This window comes from Peromyscus californicus, unplaced genomic scaffold, assembly GCF_007827085.1.
Source record: "Peromyscus californicus insignis strain IS unplaced genomic scaffold, ASM782708v3 Scaffold_6__1_contigs__length_162567912, whole genome shotgun sequence".
In the NCBI taxonomy this organism is placed as follows: domain Eukaryota; kingdom Metazoa; phylum Chordata; class Mammalia; order Rodentia; family Cricetidae; genus Peromyscus; species Peromyscus californicus.
Window position 1 is genome coordinate 74,736,334 of NW_026294584.1, and position 17,520 is coordinate 74,753,853.

The 17,520-nt window shown below is 39.1% G+C and overlaps 1 protein-coding gene across 2 annotated transcripts; it reads left to right on the top strand.

The window, feature by feature from the left end:
- The first annotated feature begins 4,548 nt into the window (after nt 1–4,548).
- Nucleotides 4,549–15,287, top strand: LOC128098981 (vomeronasal type-1 receptor 90-like). 2 transcript variants are annotated; one of them, XM_052720577.1, is made up of 2 exons: nt 4,549–4,567; nt 14,377–15,287. In XM_052720577.1, the coding sequence occupies exons 1-2, from the start codon at nt 4,549–4,551 to the stop codon at nt 15,285–15,287; spliced, it is 930 nt and encodes a 309-aa protein (XP_052576537.1). The 2 variants fall into 2 exon arrangements, with proteins under 2 accessions (XP_052576537.1, XP_052576536.1); XM_052720576.1 differs by lacking the exon at nt 4,549–4,567 and having other exon boundaries at nt 14,349–15,287.
- Nucleotides 15,288–17,520: the final 2,233 nt, after the last annotated feature.

A 17,520-nucleotide genomic window follows, 5' to 3' on the forward strand; every position in this document is an offset into this window, starting at 1 on the left:
TACTTTATGACTGTGAATTACTCTCCTGCCTCCTTCCATTTCTGTAAACAGTATCTTTACTCAGACATTTCTATGAGTTATGCTTAATTTGGATTACTCACTTGGAGTAGGCAAAAACTGTCTTTCACTGACTTTTCTCTCTTTTTTTTTAATTAAGAGATTTTCTATTCCTTTTACGTATCAACCACAGATTCCCCTGTCCTCCCTCCTCCCACCTCCCAGCCTTCTCCCCAACCCACCCCCCATTCTCACCTCCTCCAAGGCAAGGTTTCCCCTGGGGAGTCAGCAGAGCCTGGTACATTTAGTTGAGGCAGGTCCAAGCCCCTCCTCCCTGTAACCAAGGCTGAGCAAAGTGTCTCAGCATAGGCACTAGGTTCCAAAAAGCCAGCTCATGCACTAAGGACAGGTCCTGGTCTCACTGCCTGGGGGCCCCCTAAACAGTTCAAGCTCAACAAGACCCAGCTATACCACTCTTGGGAATATATCCAAGGAATGCTCAATCATACTACAAGGACACATGCTCAACTATGTTCATAGCAGCATTATTTGTAATAGCCAGAACCTGGAAACAACCTAGATGCCCTTCAACTGAAGAATAGATAAAGAAAATATGGTACATATACACAATAGAGTACTACTCAGCAGAGAAAAACAATGACATCATGAGGTTTGCAGGCAAATGAAAGGAACTAGAAAATATCATCCTGAGTGAGGTAACCCAGACTCAGAAAGACAAACATGGTATGTACTCTCTCATAAGTGAATACTAAATGTAAAGCAAAGGCTAACCTGCAAATCACAACTCCAGGGAGGCTAGCTAGTAAAGAAGACCCTCGGAAAGACACAAGGATTGCCCAGTGATAGAGAAATGGATGAGATCTACATGAGCAAACTGGGGGTGAAGGGAGGTAATGGAGGGCAAGGGTCGGGGGAAAGAGAGCTTAGGGGAGCAGGAGGTCCCAGCTGGATCAGGAACAGAGAGGGAGAACAAGGAAAGAGATACAATGATAAATGAAGACCCCATGGGAACAAGAAGAAGCAGAGTGCTAGAGAGGTTCCCAGGAATCCACAAAGATGACTCCACAATAGACTACTGGCAATGGTCAAGAGGGTGCCTGAGATGACCTACTCTGGTGATCGGATGGCTGAATACCCTGACTGTCATGATAGAACCCTCAGTCAGTGACTGAGGGAAGTAGATGCAGAGATATATGGCCACGTCCCAGGCAGAGCTCCAGGAGTTCAATTGATGAGAGAAAGGAGGGATTCTATGAGCATGACTGGAAAAAGTACAGAGACAACTAACCAAACTAGTGAACTGTGAACCAATAGCTGAGGAGCCCCCATGGTACTGGACTATCATTGATTTTTTGCAGACTTTTTTTTTTTTTTTTTGGTTTTTCGAGACAGGGTTTTCCTGTGTAGCTTTGCGCCTTTCCTGGAACTCACTCTGTAGCCCAGGCTGGCCTCGAACTCACAGAGATCCGCCTGGCTCTGCCTCCCGAGTGCTGGGACTAAAGGCGTGCGCCACCACCGCCCGGCAACAGACTTTTAAAATGTTGTTTTCAGTTGACAATGTGTAGCTGTGTATGTTCATGTGGTACAATGTGATATTTTTTAAGCTATTTCTTTGCTCTAATTGAATCTGTAATCTTGGAGCAATATCTTTCCCTTCCTGTCCCTTTCCTTCATATTATTCTGGTGTCTATTTGAATGTGTTGCCATTTTAGTAAACAAATTTACAGAGTCTGAATTCAGTGAATCCTTTTAAGAATATAATTTTTCCTGGTAGTTAATAATTAGCAGATTAGAAAATTGGTGTTAAATAAGGACAGCTTGTAATTAACAGTCGCTATGGTGTTGATACATCAAGAAAGAAAATATTTTTATTACACATACGTTCATGGCAACATGACCTTTGATTTTCTACCATCATAAGATTGTCAGACACGTTTCTTGAAAATGATTAAATTCATTTCATTCCTAGCATGTCTTTAACTTTATTTTACTTAATCTCTGATGTTAGCCACACACATAACTCAGAGTAGGCATTGCACCTTCGTGATGTCATCAGGTTCAATCTCGAGGAACAGTCTATAATATCTTGCTCCCAAGGATGCAAACCTGGAAATAGTTCTATGTGGTGGCTACAGGTGGATACTTTTGAGGCCATTCTTTCAGAATTAGTCTGATTAGCTTATTCCCTAACTACTGATTTTATGAGATGCAGTCATGAGAGAAACCAGTTATTTCTCTGCTCGGCAGTCAGGCTTTACAAAATCAAGCTGTCTTCTCCCTCCATCCATGAACAAATGAAATTACCATAATTTGTGACCTAAGGTTCAGTAACCCATGTGGCGATGGTGACATTTCAAACAAAGGCTCATGATTTTTAAAAGAAAGTCACATCTGTGAGGGAAAGTCATAAAAGAATTACTTACAAGGTATATTTTGTACTATTGCAATGGGGGAAAAAGTCAAATTTCTGTTTTAACTTCTATGCATCAAATTTCAAATTTGTTTCTATTTAGATCAAAGATACATAAATCCAGGCTTCCATATATTCATGCTAAATTCATTGTATGATCTTCTTAAATGTTTTTAATTAATTTTTTTATTTATTTTATATACCAACCAGTTTCCCCACCCTCCTCCTCTCCTATCCCTTCCCCCACATCCCTTCTACACCTCCTCATCACTCCTCCTATGTCTCCATTCAGAAAGGGTAAGGCCTCCCATGGGAGTCCACAAAGCATGGCATATCAAGTTGAGGCAGGACCAAGCTCCTCCCCCGCTACATCAAGGATGAGAGAGGCATCCCACCATAGGGAATAGGTTTCAAAATGCCAGTGACAGATCTCATTCCCACTGCTAGGGACCCTACAAAGAGACCAAGATACACAACTGTCACCCACATGAAGGGGGCCTAGGTCAGTCTCATGCAGGCTTTCTAACTGTTGTTTTAGAGTCTGTGAGCCCCCAGGAGCTCCGGTCAGCAGTCTCCATGGGTTTCCCCATCATGATGTTACTCCCCACCCCTCTTGCTCATATAATCCCTCCTCCTTCTCTTTAACTGGACTCCTGGAGCTTGGCCAGGGGTTGGCTGTGGATCTCTACATCTGCTGTGGATGATCTTTTTGATATGTTCTTGGATTTGGTTTGCAATTATTTTATTGAGTATTTTTGCATCAATGTTCATGAGTGAAATTGGTCTGTAATTCTTTGTTGAGTCGTTGTGCGGTTTGGGTATCAGGGTGACTGTGGCCTTATGGAAAGAATTTGGCAATGTTCCTTCTGTTTCTACTTTGTGGAATAATTTGAAGAGTATTGGTATTAGCTCTTCTTTGAAATTATGGTGGGATTCTATGTTAAAACCATGTGGCTCTGCACTTTTTAGGGTGGGGGTTGGGAGACTTCTAATGACTGCTTCTATTTTCTTAGGGGTTATAGGTCTATTTAAATTGTTTATATGATCCTGATTTAACTTTGGTAAGTGGTGTATATCAGGATATCTGTCCATTTCTTTAAGATTTTTCCAATTTTGTGGAGTACACGTTTTCGAAGTATGACCATTTTCTGTATTTCTTCAGTTTGTTGTTATGTCCCTGTTTTCATTTCTGATTTTGTTGATTTAGATATTCTCTCTCTCTCTCTCTCTCTCTCTCTCTCTCTCTCTCTCTCTCTCTCTCTCTCTCTGCCATTTTACTTAGTTTGGATAAGGGTATATCTACTTTGTTGATTTTCTCAAAGAACCAACTCTTCATTTCCTTCATCGTATTGTTTTCTTTGTTTCTATTTTATTGATTTTAGCCCCACTTTGATTATTTCCTGCCTTCTACTCCTCTTAGGTGTCTGCTTCTTTTTGTTCTAGATTCCAGGTTTGCTGTTAAGTCGCTAGTAATGAGTGCTCTCAAAATTCTTCATGAAGACATTTAGTGCTATGAACTTTCCTCTTAATACCTCTTTTATTGTGTCCCATAAGTTTGAGTATGTTGTGTACTCATTTCCATTGAATTCTAGGATGTCTTTAACTTCTTTCTTTATTTCTTCCTTGACCCAGTAGTAACTTAGTAGAGAGTTGTTTAGTTTCCATGAGTTATGGGCATCCTTTTCTGTTGTTTCTGAAATCCGTCTTTAATCCATGGTGGCCTGATAAGATACAGGAGGTTTATTTCAAATTTTTAGTATCTGTTGAGACTTGCTTTGTGGCTGAGTATATGGTCAATTTTGGAGAATGTTCTATGTGGTGCTGAGAAGAAGGTATATTCTTTTGTATTTGGGTGAAATGTTCTGTAGATATCTTTTAGGTTCATTTGAGTCATAACATCTGTTAGTTCCATAATTTTTCAGTTTCCTTTCTGTCTGGATGACCTGTCCATTGGTGAGAGTGGGGTGTTATAGTGTCCCACTCTTATTGTGTGGGGTTCTACGTTTGATTTAGGCTTTAGAAATGTTTCTTTTACAAATATGTGTGCCCTTACATTTGGGGCATAGATGTTTAGAATTGAGACATCATCTTGGTGGATTTTTTCCTTAGATGAGTATGAAATGTCCTCTATCTCTTTTAATTAATTTTGGTTGGAAATCTATTTTATTAGACATTAGGAAAGCTACACCATCTTGCTTCTTAGATCCATTTGATTGGAAAACCTTTTCCCAACCTTTTATTCCAAGGTAATGTCTATCTTTGATGTTGAAGTGTGTTTCTTGTGTGCAGCAGAATAATGGATCTTGTTTTTGTATCCAATCCATTATCCTGTGTCTTTTTATTGGCAAATTGAAGCCATTGATATTGAGGAATATTAATGACCAATGATTGTTAATTCTTGTTATTTTGTTGTTGTTGATGGTAGTGTGTGTGTGTGTGTGTGTGTGTGTGTGTGTGTGTGTATTTGTGTTTGTTTTTTTCCCTTCTTTGGGTTTTGCTGATGTGAGTTTATCTATTATCTGTGTTTTTGTGAGTGTTGTTAACTTCCTCAGGTTGGAGTTCTTCTACTAGTACTGTCTATAGGGCTGAGTTTGTGGATAGATATTGCTTAAATTTGACTTTGTCATGAAATATCTTGTTTTCTCCATCTATGGCGATTAACAGTTTTGCTGGGTATAGTAGTCTGGCTGGCTTCCCTGGTCTCTTAGAGTCTGCAAGATATCAGTCCAGACCCTTTTGGATTTTAGGGTCTCTGTTAAGAAGTCAGGTCTGCCTTTAAATGTTACTTTGCCTTTTCCCTTGTCATTTTTAATATTCTTTCTTTGTTCTGTATGTTCAATGTTTTGATTATTATGAGGTAAGTGAATTTTCTTTTCTGATCCAATCTATTTGGTGTTTTGTAAGCTTCTTGTACCTTTATAGGCATGTCTTTATTTAGGTTGGGAAAATTTTCCATAATTTTTAAAAATATATTCTCAGGGTTTTTAGCCTGTATTTCTTTTCTTTCTTCTATTCCTATTATTATGTTTGTTCTTTCATCATATCCCAGATTTCCTGGATGATTTTTTCTCAGGAATTTTTTAGATTTAACATTTTCTTTGACTGATGAATTTATGTCCTCTATAGTGTCTTCAATGTCAGAAATTCTCTCTTTCATCTCTTGTATTCTGTTGGTGATGCTTGTATCTGTAGTTTCTGTTCCCTTACCCCGATATTCCATTTCCAGGATTCCCTCTGTTTGTGTTTTCTTTATTGCTTCTATTTTCATTTTCAGGTCTTGAACAGTTTCTTTCATCTGTCTATTTTTTCTTGGCTTCCTTTTAGGGAATTATTGATTTCTTCCAATTTTTTGTTTGTCTTTTTCTCAATTTCTTTAAGAGTTTTGTTCATATCCTCTCTAAGTATGTCTACCATATTCATAGTCACTTTTAAGGTTGCTTTCTTGTGCTTCAGCTCTGTTGGTTTGTTCAGGTCTTGCTGTTGTAGGATAGCTGGACTCTGGTGATGCCATATAGCCTTTTCTGTTATTGATTGTGTTCTTACACTAGAGTTTAGGCATTGGGATGATTATAGGTCTAGGTGTTGATTCCTGCATTTGTCTTTGTTAGTTCAATGTTTTTTTTTTGTTCCTTGGATTCTCTCTCTTTTCTGGTCTTCTGGCCTAAATGGACAAGGATTCTGGTGACTATCCTGTCTTCAGGTCCAGTAGGATTTCCCCTCTGGGGTTTTGGGGCCTAAGGGTCCCTATATATGTCCTGGTCTCTGGTAAAGCTGAATCTTCTTCCAAAGTTGTAGAGCATGATATGGAGCCTAGGGGAGGGGGTACAGACTGGGGTCCCTGGATCTGGTCTGGTCTCTGGGGTCCATAGGACCAGCCTAGCCTCTAGTACAGCTGTCAGTGCTGGAGTTCCTAGATCTAGCCTGTGCTCCAGTAAAGCTGAAGTCTTCTGCAGTTGTAGATCTGGGGTCCTTAGATCTGGCCTGGCTTCTGGTAAAGCCAAACTCTTCTTCTGAAGTTGTAGACCAGGAATATGGAGCCAGGTGTGGGGGGTGAGGGGTGCAGTCTGGGATTGTTGGAGAAGCATAAAGGGGGTTAGTGGGTAGTGGGTGGTGTCTTCCCTGGGGTCCTTAGTATCTCTGTGGCCTCTGGTACAGCTGCTGGGGCTGTGGGGCCTGGTGTGGTACCTAGGGGAGGGAGTGCAGTCTGGGGTTACTAGGTGGGCTTTAAGGAGTGTTAGCAGACAGTGCACATAAAATAAAATTTAAGAGGAAAAAAAACCCCAACCTCATCGTGAAAGCTGTAGTGTGATAACGTAAGTGACACAGTAAATCCTTTTATCCATATATTCTTGCTTGCAAGTGTTCATTGCAAAGCATCATTGATCTGGTTCAAGGCCTCTGGTTTTTGGTACACTATTTGATGGTGGGCCCTCATGGGACTCATCTTGGAGATCGTGTTGTTGCCCTTGTTGTGAAGATCCTGCAGCTCTGGGATCCATCCCTTTCCTGTGCTTCAACAGATCATAGATGGGGTGAATATTGGGGTGGGTCAACTCATAGCCCTGGTTCTGGGCCTGGGTAGTTGCAGGGCCCATTTTCCTGAGTGCTACATCTGGTGAGGGGTTGGGTCAGTTCCCTCACCTGGTACAACTGGCTAGGGGCAAGGGGAGGAATATATCCCTCAATACATGGAGGACATGACCTGCTCTCTCATTCTCATACCCTCAGGGCCTGCTTGCCCATGCCACTGCAAACAAGACCAGCTCTATTGTGCTGCCAAAGGTTTAGGACCCTCTCTCCTGAGTGCTTCAGCAGGTGAGGAGCAGGACTAGTTGTCCCTAGGTTGCAGCCAGTGAGGGGGAAACTCTGTACAGCCCTATTCTCTTGGCCTTGGTGGTATCATCAGCCAAGGCCATCATTAGAAACTGTGGCTGCATCAGAGCCATGAACTCAGACGTGGGCCCCAGAAGCAGGACAGGCATAGACATCACCATGACCCTGGATGGCAATCAAGCCACCCAGGTCAGCCTGCTCCTCACCACTTTCACTTCCTCAGATATGCCTCTGTCCACAGGACATAAACCATTGCCCCCGCCTCTCTCCCTCTCTCTCTCTCCCTTACCACACCATATATTTACTCATCATAATAGTGCCCATCTGCCAGGCACCACAAGACACCTGGTGGGTCTGTGTTTTCTTTTTGGAGCGGGTGGCAAACCGCGTGGGCATGCATGTGGGTCCCATTGTCCCACTCAGTCCGTCATGGTGCTGAGGAGAACCATGCTTCCCACTCAGATCTTGGGGCAATCCACCCTGGGCCTGCGTGTGGGTCTCCTCTGAAATTTTCTTTTCTTGTCTTGTCTTTTATGTGTTCTGCACTTTCCTTGTATTTTTGTCGGGGTGTCTTTTCTTGGTTTGGAGCAGTCGTCTTTTATGATCTTATTGAAGGTCCTATCATTGCCATTGACTTGGAATTCTTGTCTCTCTTGTGCCTGTAATTTGAAGGTTTGATATTTTCATGGTGTTCTACATATACAATACTTTCTAGGCATGTACTCTACTAACATCACCAGCCCCCAGCCTGGTATCTGCTGATAATACGGTTACATCACCTCACGTCTGTGCCATCCTTAAGAAAGATTACTTTACCCAAGTGATCTTGGAGGAGGTAACATTTTCCTTATTTTCTTTTCCTCCTATTTCTTCTAATCAAAGAAAGAGTTTATTTGGGTGTATGGTTTCACAGGGTCCAGAGTTCATCATGGCAGAAAGGCATGGCAGCAAGTGGAAGGCATGGTTTTAGGAGCAGAAAGCTGAGAGTTTACCTCTGGAAACACAAGCATGAAGCAGAGAGAGCTGGAAATAGCGTGTCTTTAATTTCTCAAAGCCTGCCTTCACTGACATATTTCCTTCATCAAAGCCACACCCCTTAGTCCTTCCCATACAGCAACACCAACCAGGAACCAAGTGTTCAAATGCCCAAGACTCTGGTGGAATATCTCATTTAAACCACCACAGCTCTGGTCCAATTTAGATCATCTTTCGTGTGCCTTATATCTTAGTCCCTGTCTAACAACCTTAAAATCTCTGCTTTAGGATTTATTTTAGATATTATAGAAAATTTTTGAATATTTCCCTTTGAATACACTCAAAGTACAGTTTTTAGCTACAGAAATTTTGTTTTCTTCTACTTTTTTTGATTAATGTTTGGCTGTGGGTCTGCATCTATTTCCATCAGTTGCTGGAGGAAGCCTCTCTGATAGCAATTAGGCTAGGCACCAAACTATGTGTATAGCAGAATAATGTTGGGCATCATTACATTTACATTTTTTTCTCCAGTTGTGTTTGCTTCTATCCCAGGTCTCTGAGCGATCCAGCCTCCGGGTCCTGGTGCTCCAGACAGTGTGAGAGGTGGTCTTACTCTCCTGGCATGGATTTTGGACTAGATCAGTCATTTTTCATCCATTCCCTCAAACTCTAGGCCATCCTTCCCCCATCACATCCCACAGGCAGGACTGACTGCAGGTCGAAGGTTATGAGGCTGGTTGGACATTTTCTAATTTTAGCAAAAGTGCTGATAATTTTTGGATGAGACCCTGAAGCTGCTGTCAATTAAGTATGGAGGCTATCAGGAATGTTTTGGAAGCAGGAAAGATACCTTGGGGAAGTAAAAAGTTTTTTCTACTTCTTTTAAATGGGACGTTATTAATTTTCTTTTTGTTTTGTTCACAAAGACTGGGATCAGCTAATCCACACAGACAGATATGGCCTGGGGAGAGTAGCTCACACATGGAAAACCCAGAGCTCAGCTGTTCCCACTCCACTGTTCTCTTGGAATTAAGAAGTTCACTTTCCCATTTGATGGTACAACTTTCTAACAACCTCAAGGTCAGAAGTGCCCTCTACAGATGACATGATAATTATGGGTCTAGAGAGAGATAAGCTGATGACATTTCTTCCTTATAATGGCTTCTTAGAGCCTCATTCTATATGGAGGTTTATCAGAGGCCTGGCCAGGTGAGTGTCTGCTTTTCTCTTCATTAATAGTGAGAGCTGTAAGTGCTAGAATGAAGCAGGATTTTCTGTAATAAAATGATGAGAGAGTTCTCTGCTTAGAATTTTACTTTGGAGACCTGCTGTGTCAGAAGCACACACTACAGATGCTTGTAGACATAAAATATCAGTGTGATGATTTGTAAAAGAACATAGATTTAACTCACTATAATTGCTGAATATTATATATGTGACAGTCAGTAGCTGGGGCTATTGGAAAGAAGACAGGGCCTAGTAGATGTGTGGAGAGAGACAGGAAAGGCTAATAGTATGAAAGACGACTGAAGGATATTATATATTGAATGAAATCCTTCACTTTTTACAATGATGTACACTAGTACATATGTAAAAAGTGGCCCTAAAAGGAATATTTTAACCAGCACATCTGACTATGGATTCTCCTGAGTGTGTGCTCTAATTATTCTAGAAACCTGGTTCCACCTAGCTAATGCCAACGGTGTTAGCCTTCCCTCCTTGTCATAAAACACCTGAAGTAACTTAGAGAGTGAAAACCAAAGAACACACATTTATTTGTTTGCAGGACTACATTTGTGATACCAGAATGCATTTAAATGATATTTTGTTTTTGCCAATTTATTACTTTTCTCAAGTTAACTGACTATGCATTTATTTATATGAAACTTAAGCCAGAAATATACAATGAATATTAAATAATTTACTGTCTATCAGTAATTTTCTGTTCTGTTAAGTTTGCATATACTTAGAAATTCTGAGAAAAGTTTCAAATGATGGCCTACTAGAGGCCATAAGTTCTACTTATGTTCTTAACATTGTATAAATAAGTTTTAAAAGTTTTACATATATTTGTTTATTCTAATGCAGTGATTTTTAATAAATTATATCTTTTCTGGGTATTTAAAAATATATGGAAACCTTACCTTACTTATTTATTAAATCCTTGTAAAGTTATCCTTACAAAAATATAAACTGGAAAATTTTCTGTTGGATATTGAGTGTTTTAATTTAAATAAGATAAGTTTTAATATTTCAAGTTTATAAACTGAACTTTGTAACATTGGTACTGATAATATCAAGTAAGCTTTTCATTAACAATAAGAAACTAATTTCAATTCTCCAATAGTATACAATTAATTAAAGTCAAAACCCCTAATAGTTACAAAATACAATTGCTCATTAAATATGCATTCATAAATAATGCAAAGTAAATTTAAGTTTAGCTGCTGAGTGCCATAATTCCATTTTCATTTTGTTGGGATATCATTTACTAATGTATACAGGAGACTCAAATGGAAAATGGAAGTAGGTGTGGTGGCACACATCTGTGATCCCAGCACTTTGGAGGCTAAAGTAGGAGCATTGTGAGTTTGATTGGAGTCAGTCTGAACTACAGGTTTAGATCCTCTCTCTCTCTCTCTCTCTCTCTCTCTCTTACACACACACACACACACACACACACACTTAGAGTGAACATGTTCGTATCTTTCCAGACTTACACCATGTGACGTGTCATCCAGCTGTGGTGTGACTGCTTCCCCACAGGCTCTGCAGTGACATTATGCTGCTGCTGCTTCATCTCAGGGAAAATGGCTCACAGCTATGAGAATGTAATGTTCTAGTCAGTGTCTGTGGGTTTCCAGTTTCACCTGTGCTAAACTAATTTCCAAAGAATAAGTTATGCATTAAAATTATTTGTGTATCAGGTAATAGCGAGGAACTAATACTTTATTAAAAATAATCACTATTTATTCCTGCTGGCATTATGTATTTCATAAAGATTTCATGGACCTAATTTGAGTGGCTAAGGTCTTCACCTTCCTGAGATTCCTGAAGACTTATTAATGTTGCTGACAGTGGACCGTGTACTAGCCAACACCATGTATCTTGTCACCTGAAAGTCACACAATCACTCTACATTCTGAGCAGTCCTACTGCCTTTTGGTCATTACTCACTAACTATGGTAAAAATGAAAATGAAAATGATACTTTTTATCTAGTATATTTCTATGTTCATTATGTTATTAAATCTCCACAAGAAGAATACAAAGATCCCCATAAGTTCATAAAACAAGACTCTTCCAAACCAAATACTGTGATAATGAAGGGGTAAAGTGATTTTTCTCAGAAGAATGTAGAACTGTGAATGCACTAAGCAGTTCTAGGTTTCTATTGTTGCTCATCTCTTCAAACAGCTTCCTGAAGGCTGCTTGGACTTTAGGTCTGGGTCAATTTAATAGTGTTGGCTTCTCCATATAATGAATGTTTATGGGTACACTTTGGGTTTCATTACTTAAAACTAAATATTAAAAGCTTAAGCCAGCATGAAAACCCCCAGAACTGCAATTTATTTCTTCAAAAAAAACAAATAACTTTTCTCAGTTCATGAATATGTTAATAACTCAGTTTGTAGCCATGGTAGCTATGGTCTTTTCTGGTTAAATCTCAGCTAGGGCAAGCTACAGAGAATGATCCATATGATGACATAGGAGATGCTTCATTTTCTGTAAGTCATAAATCTTTAGAAATCAAAGCATATGAAATATACAGATTGTAGAAAGTATCTCTGGGCTAAGGAAAAAATTTAGATTACTACTTTTTACTTTGTATTATCATCTTTTCATATTACATATAATATATTTGCTACATTGATAAATTGTAGATGTAAAAATTAATGAAAATTATTCTGCATATAGGGTTTGTCCATTTGCAATTTTAAATCGGGAATTGGACTACCATTCATTCAGATTGAAGACTAAGGCTTGAATTGCATGTCATCCTGGAGCTTTCATTTATTTATTTATTGTTTATAATTTAAGATTTATTATATATATATATATATATATATATATATATATATATATATATATGAATGTTTTGCCAGCATATATGTCTGTGTGTCACTTGCATGTCTGGGTCAGAGAGGACAACGGCTCCCCCAGAACTAGAGTGACAGATGGTCATATGAGAGCCATCATGTCCTTGCTGGGAATCTAGCCCAGGTCGTTTGCAAAAGTAAAACATGCTCTGAACCACTGAGCCATCTCTCCAGCTTGTATCCTGGAGCTTTTGAAAATACAGAACATCACAGTGCAGCTACTGTAAAAGTATGTTGGTGGGAGAATCAGATGTTTGCCTCTGGCAACTGGGATGAGTCTATGCTTTTACTAGATCAAGCTTTTCAAGAGCAAAAATCATGTAAATATAAAATGTGCGATTTATGGTGTCATATTCATGGGAATGTTATAGGGTTGTCTTATACACTAACTTCTGCATTATTTCTATACATACAGCTGTGCATTAATTTCTGTATGTGGAATATGGCAGTGAGCTTGACAATACAATTGGACATTCTTTTTCTCACAAGAATCTGAGTCAGTGTAGCAGTTTTCTATTTCTTTATCAAGAAGCTAATTTTAAAGTACTGAATTATAGTAATTTGACAAAATAATGACACTGGTAACCAGCCCAAATAACTAACATAGGTACCAAATGTAAGACTGTTGAGTGGAACTGTAAACACTGTCTGGTGGGGTCTTGGTTTCCACTGTATGGGGAGGAATCTCTTTTTAAACAGGTCATCTTCTACAAGTTCAAGTTTTCCCCAGTGTGTTGAAAATAGTGTTTGTCTTAGTCGCATGATCTCTCTTCTTGGAGGCTCCTAGCTCCACATCTTCAGATGTGAGTGTGTAACTGCAGTAACTACAGACACCAGAGCAAAGGGGACGAAGACGAGGATGGGGGTGGGGCACGGAGCATTAGAGAGGAGAAGGGCAGGGTCCAAGTGATCTCATCAGGAAAACGGAAAGGGTGGGCTACTGAGCAGGGAGGAGGGAAGTCAATATAGAAGAAGGTGGGAGGAAGGTACAGCTGAGTAGCAGGACACAAGTGATCTGATGGGGAAAATGAGAAAATGGGGGGTTCATAGTTAAAGGGGGGGACATCAATATAGAAGAAGGAGGGAGGTAAAATAACAGTATGGATGGCTCAAAAAGTTATAAGGCAAAAAGAGAAAATAATCATAAGGAATCATAACATTAATGATTTACTCCCTCAAAAAGCAAAGAAAAAACAGGGTTAGTCTTAGTAGCTAGAATTAGTTCTTTAATCCTTAAGTGGAGTATTCCAAAAGGTGATGGGATGGGAGCTAAACTGAGAGACAGTTCGGATCATTTATAATCATATTTAATGGTTACACAATAAATAGGGTGTGGAAAGTGCAATAATGGTCTCCAACTGTATCTATGTCTTTAATTCAGGATGCTGGGGATGTAAGACTTCATAGAATAAAGGACATCAAAAAGGGAAAATATTAACTAAGACAACATTTTGCTGATTAAAATAGTGAGATTATTATGAATTTTCCCTGTGATTTCATTAGAATTATGAGTCAAAACACAAATAGTTGCAAAATAGAACATATGAAAGTTATGCAATGTGAGACTGACTTACCTCACTTTTCTGGATTTCTTTTGTGAATATTTTCCAGGTCAAAATAAGTTTTATATGATTGTGAAAATGTGATTAATATATTGTGTTCATCACTACTATTTTAGATGTTAACTATAAAATGAGGCAATGTAAATCAATAGGATTGGATTTCTAAGGTATGACACCTAGGTGCAATACAGGCACACAAAATGTGCTTTCTGTGTAGAATGCAACTGTGATTGCTTTTATTATCTCTAGTATGATATATAGAGAGGTAGATACATGGAGAAGTATATAAGAATATAGGCTGTGATATCCACTCTGAAACATCAAATGTTAAAGAGACAGGTTAATCAAGAATAAGTTAATCAAGAATGATAATATAAAGGTACCGACAATTGAATCACAAGTTTGATGTACTCTCTATTATTTTTCTAGGCATATGAAATATGCTTCTACTATGATATTAAAATGAATACAGTTTCCACTTATGTCCTTATTAAAGAATATCCTTAACTTCCAATCTGTACTTGGAATCCTAGCCAATATGTGTCTCTTTTTTTTCTACACTTTCATAATCCTAGTTCATAGTCATAAGCCCACGGACCTGATCTCCTGTCAACTGACCTTCATCCACGTAGTGACGGTCCTCACTGGAGGGGATATTTGGCTTACAGACGTATTTGAGTCACTGAACTTTGAAAATGACTTCAAATGTAAGGCAACTTTTTACATAAACAGAGTGATGAGAGGCCTCTCCATCTGCATCACCTGCCTCCTGAGTGTGTTCCAGGCTGTCACTATAAGTCCCAGTACCTCATTGTTGGCAAAATTTAAACATAAACTAAAAAAGTACGTGATTTATGCTCTCTTATTTATCTGGTCTTTCAACTTGTCATTCAGTAGCAACCAGATCTTCTATGTTGATGCTTTTACCAACATGAGTGAGAGCAACCAGATGAAGGTCACCAAATATTGCTCACTCTTTCCCATGAACTACATCATCAGGGCCCTGATTTTAACAGTGACAGTCTCCAGAGATGTCTTTCTTGTAGGAGTTATGTTGACCACAAGTGCATACATGGTGATTATCTTGTTCAGACATCAGAGGCAATGTAAGCATCTTCACAGCATCAGCCACCCGAGAACATCCCCTGAGAAGAGGGCCACCCAGACTATCTTGCTGCTGGTGGTTGTCTTTGTGGTCATGTACTGGGTGGACTTCATCATCTCATCCACCTCAGTCCTGTTATGGAGGTATGATCCGGTCATCCTGACTCTTCAGAAATTTGTGCTGAATGCCTATCCCACAATTACTCCTTTGGTACAAGTCAGTTCTGATAACAGAATAATCAATATGATGAAAAACTTGCCGTCAATATGGCACCAAATTTCTTAAACAGGACAATTTTTCTCTTTCTTTCAAAAAATGTATGTACTTAAGTGCATGAGTGTTTTGCCATCGTGTATGTATGTGTGCACTCCTGGTTCCCACGGAGGTCAGAAGTGGAACAGGAGTTACAGATGGTTGTAAGAAGTCTTGCTGGTGCATTTGCAATTACATTCTTTCTAAAACTGTTTAATATTTCAAGTAGCAAAGTAAGAATATTCATTTGTTTCAAACAAAGTTTATGGTATAACTTCTATACATTCTTTTATGTTTCTGCTGCCAAATAGTGTACAGTCCTTTAAGTTCATTGTACAGCATAAGTTGATATTTTGACAGGAATTCCCTTGCTATCTCCTTTTTATGTTATGTCATAAATGTTTCCTAGATGCTGAGGTTACTCAAGGTTGCTCCTTTTTGATAGTGACTTTTTAAGCTTTTTTAATGTTTAATTTAGTGTAAATAAAAAATAGTTTAAATATCCTATTGTAGCTTTGTGTCCTAATTATAATTTCTATGTATCCATAAAAATAATGTGAATTTAAATTTTCTATTTTTATCACAGTCACTTATTGAGTGAGTCTTATATGAAAATTTCATGCACCTATTTATTTGTACTTCATTTCATCTACATTTATTGAAATATTATTGTTTAATAAAATTATTTATATGCACATACATGATACACAGTGTAGTTTTTGTGATATGTGTACATACATGTGTGTGTGCACAGATGAAGGATGTATGTATACATGTGTGTGTGCACAGATGAAGGATGTGTGTGCATGTGTGTGTGCATAGATGAAGGATGTATGTGCATGGGTGTGTGCACAAATGAAGGATGTATTTGCATAGATGAAGGATATGTGTGCATGTGAGTGTGCACAGATGAAGGATATGTGTGCATGTGAGAGCTCTCCGAAAAGGGGCATACTTCCTGTGTGTATGTCTTTAATAAGTCTAGCTGTTCTGCCTTCTCATTGGTTGTAAACCCAAACACGTGACTGCCTCATCACTGCCTGAATGTACCGCCCTCCAGGTCCTTAAAGGCGTGCGCCACCGCCGCCATGCACTTGCTATGGCTCTAATAGCTCTGACCCCCAGACAACTTTATTTATTAACATACAATTAAAATCACATTTCAGTACAAGTAAAATACCACCACACCTACCATTGCCATTGACTTGGGATTCTTGTCTCTCTTGTGCCTGTAATTTGAAGGTTTGATATTTTCATGGTGTTCCACATATACAATACTTTCTAGGCATGTACTCTACTAACATCACCAGCCCCCAGCCTGGTATCTGCTGATAATACAGTTACATCACCTCACGTCTGTGCCATCATTAAGAAAGATTACTTTACCCAAGTGATCTTGGAGGAGGTAACATTTTCCTTATTTTCTTTTCCTCCTATTTCTTCTAATCAAAGAAAGAGTTTATTTGGGTGTATGGTTTCACAGGGTCCAGAGTCCATCATGGTAGGAAGGCATGGCAGCAAGTGGAAGGCATGGTTTTAGGAGCAGAAAGCTGAGAGTTTACCTCTGGAAACACAAGCATGAAGCAGAGAGAGCTGGAAATAGCGTGTCTTTAATTTCTCAAAGCCTGCCTTCACTGACATATTTCCTTCATCAAGGAGGACACCTTAGTCCTTCCCATACAGCAACACCAACCAGGAACCAAGTGTTCAAATGTCCAAGACTCTGGTGGAATATCTCATTTAAACCACCACAGCTCTGGTCCAATTTAGATCATCTTTCGTGTGCCTCATATCTTAGTCCCTGTCTAACAACCTTAAAATCTCTGCTTTAGGATTTATTTTAGATATCATAGAAAATTTTTGAATATTTCCTTTTGAATACACTCAAAGTACAGTTTTTAGCTACAGAAATTTTGTTTTCTTCTACTTTTTTTGATTAATGTTTGGCTGTGGGTCTGCATCTATTTCCATCAGTTGCTGGAGGAAGCCTCTCTGATAGCAATTAGGCTAGGCACCAAACTATGTGTATAGCAGAATAATGTTGGGCATCATTACATTTACATTTTTTTCTCCAGTTGTGTTTGGTTCTATCCCAGGTCTCTGGGCCATCCAGCCTCCGGGTCCTGGTGCTCCAGACAGTGTGAGAGGTGGTCATACTCTCCTGGCATGGATTTTAGACTAGATCAGTCATTTTTCATCCATTCCCTCAAACTCTAGGCCATCCTTCCCCCATCACATCCCACAGGCAGGACTGACTGCAGGTCGA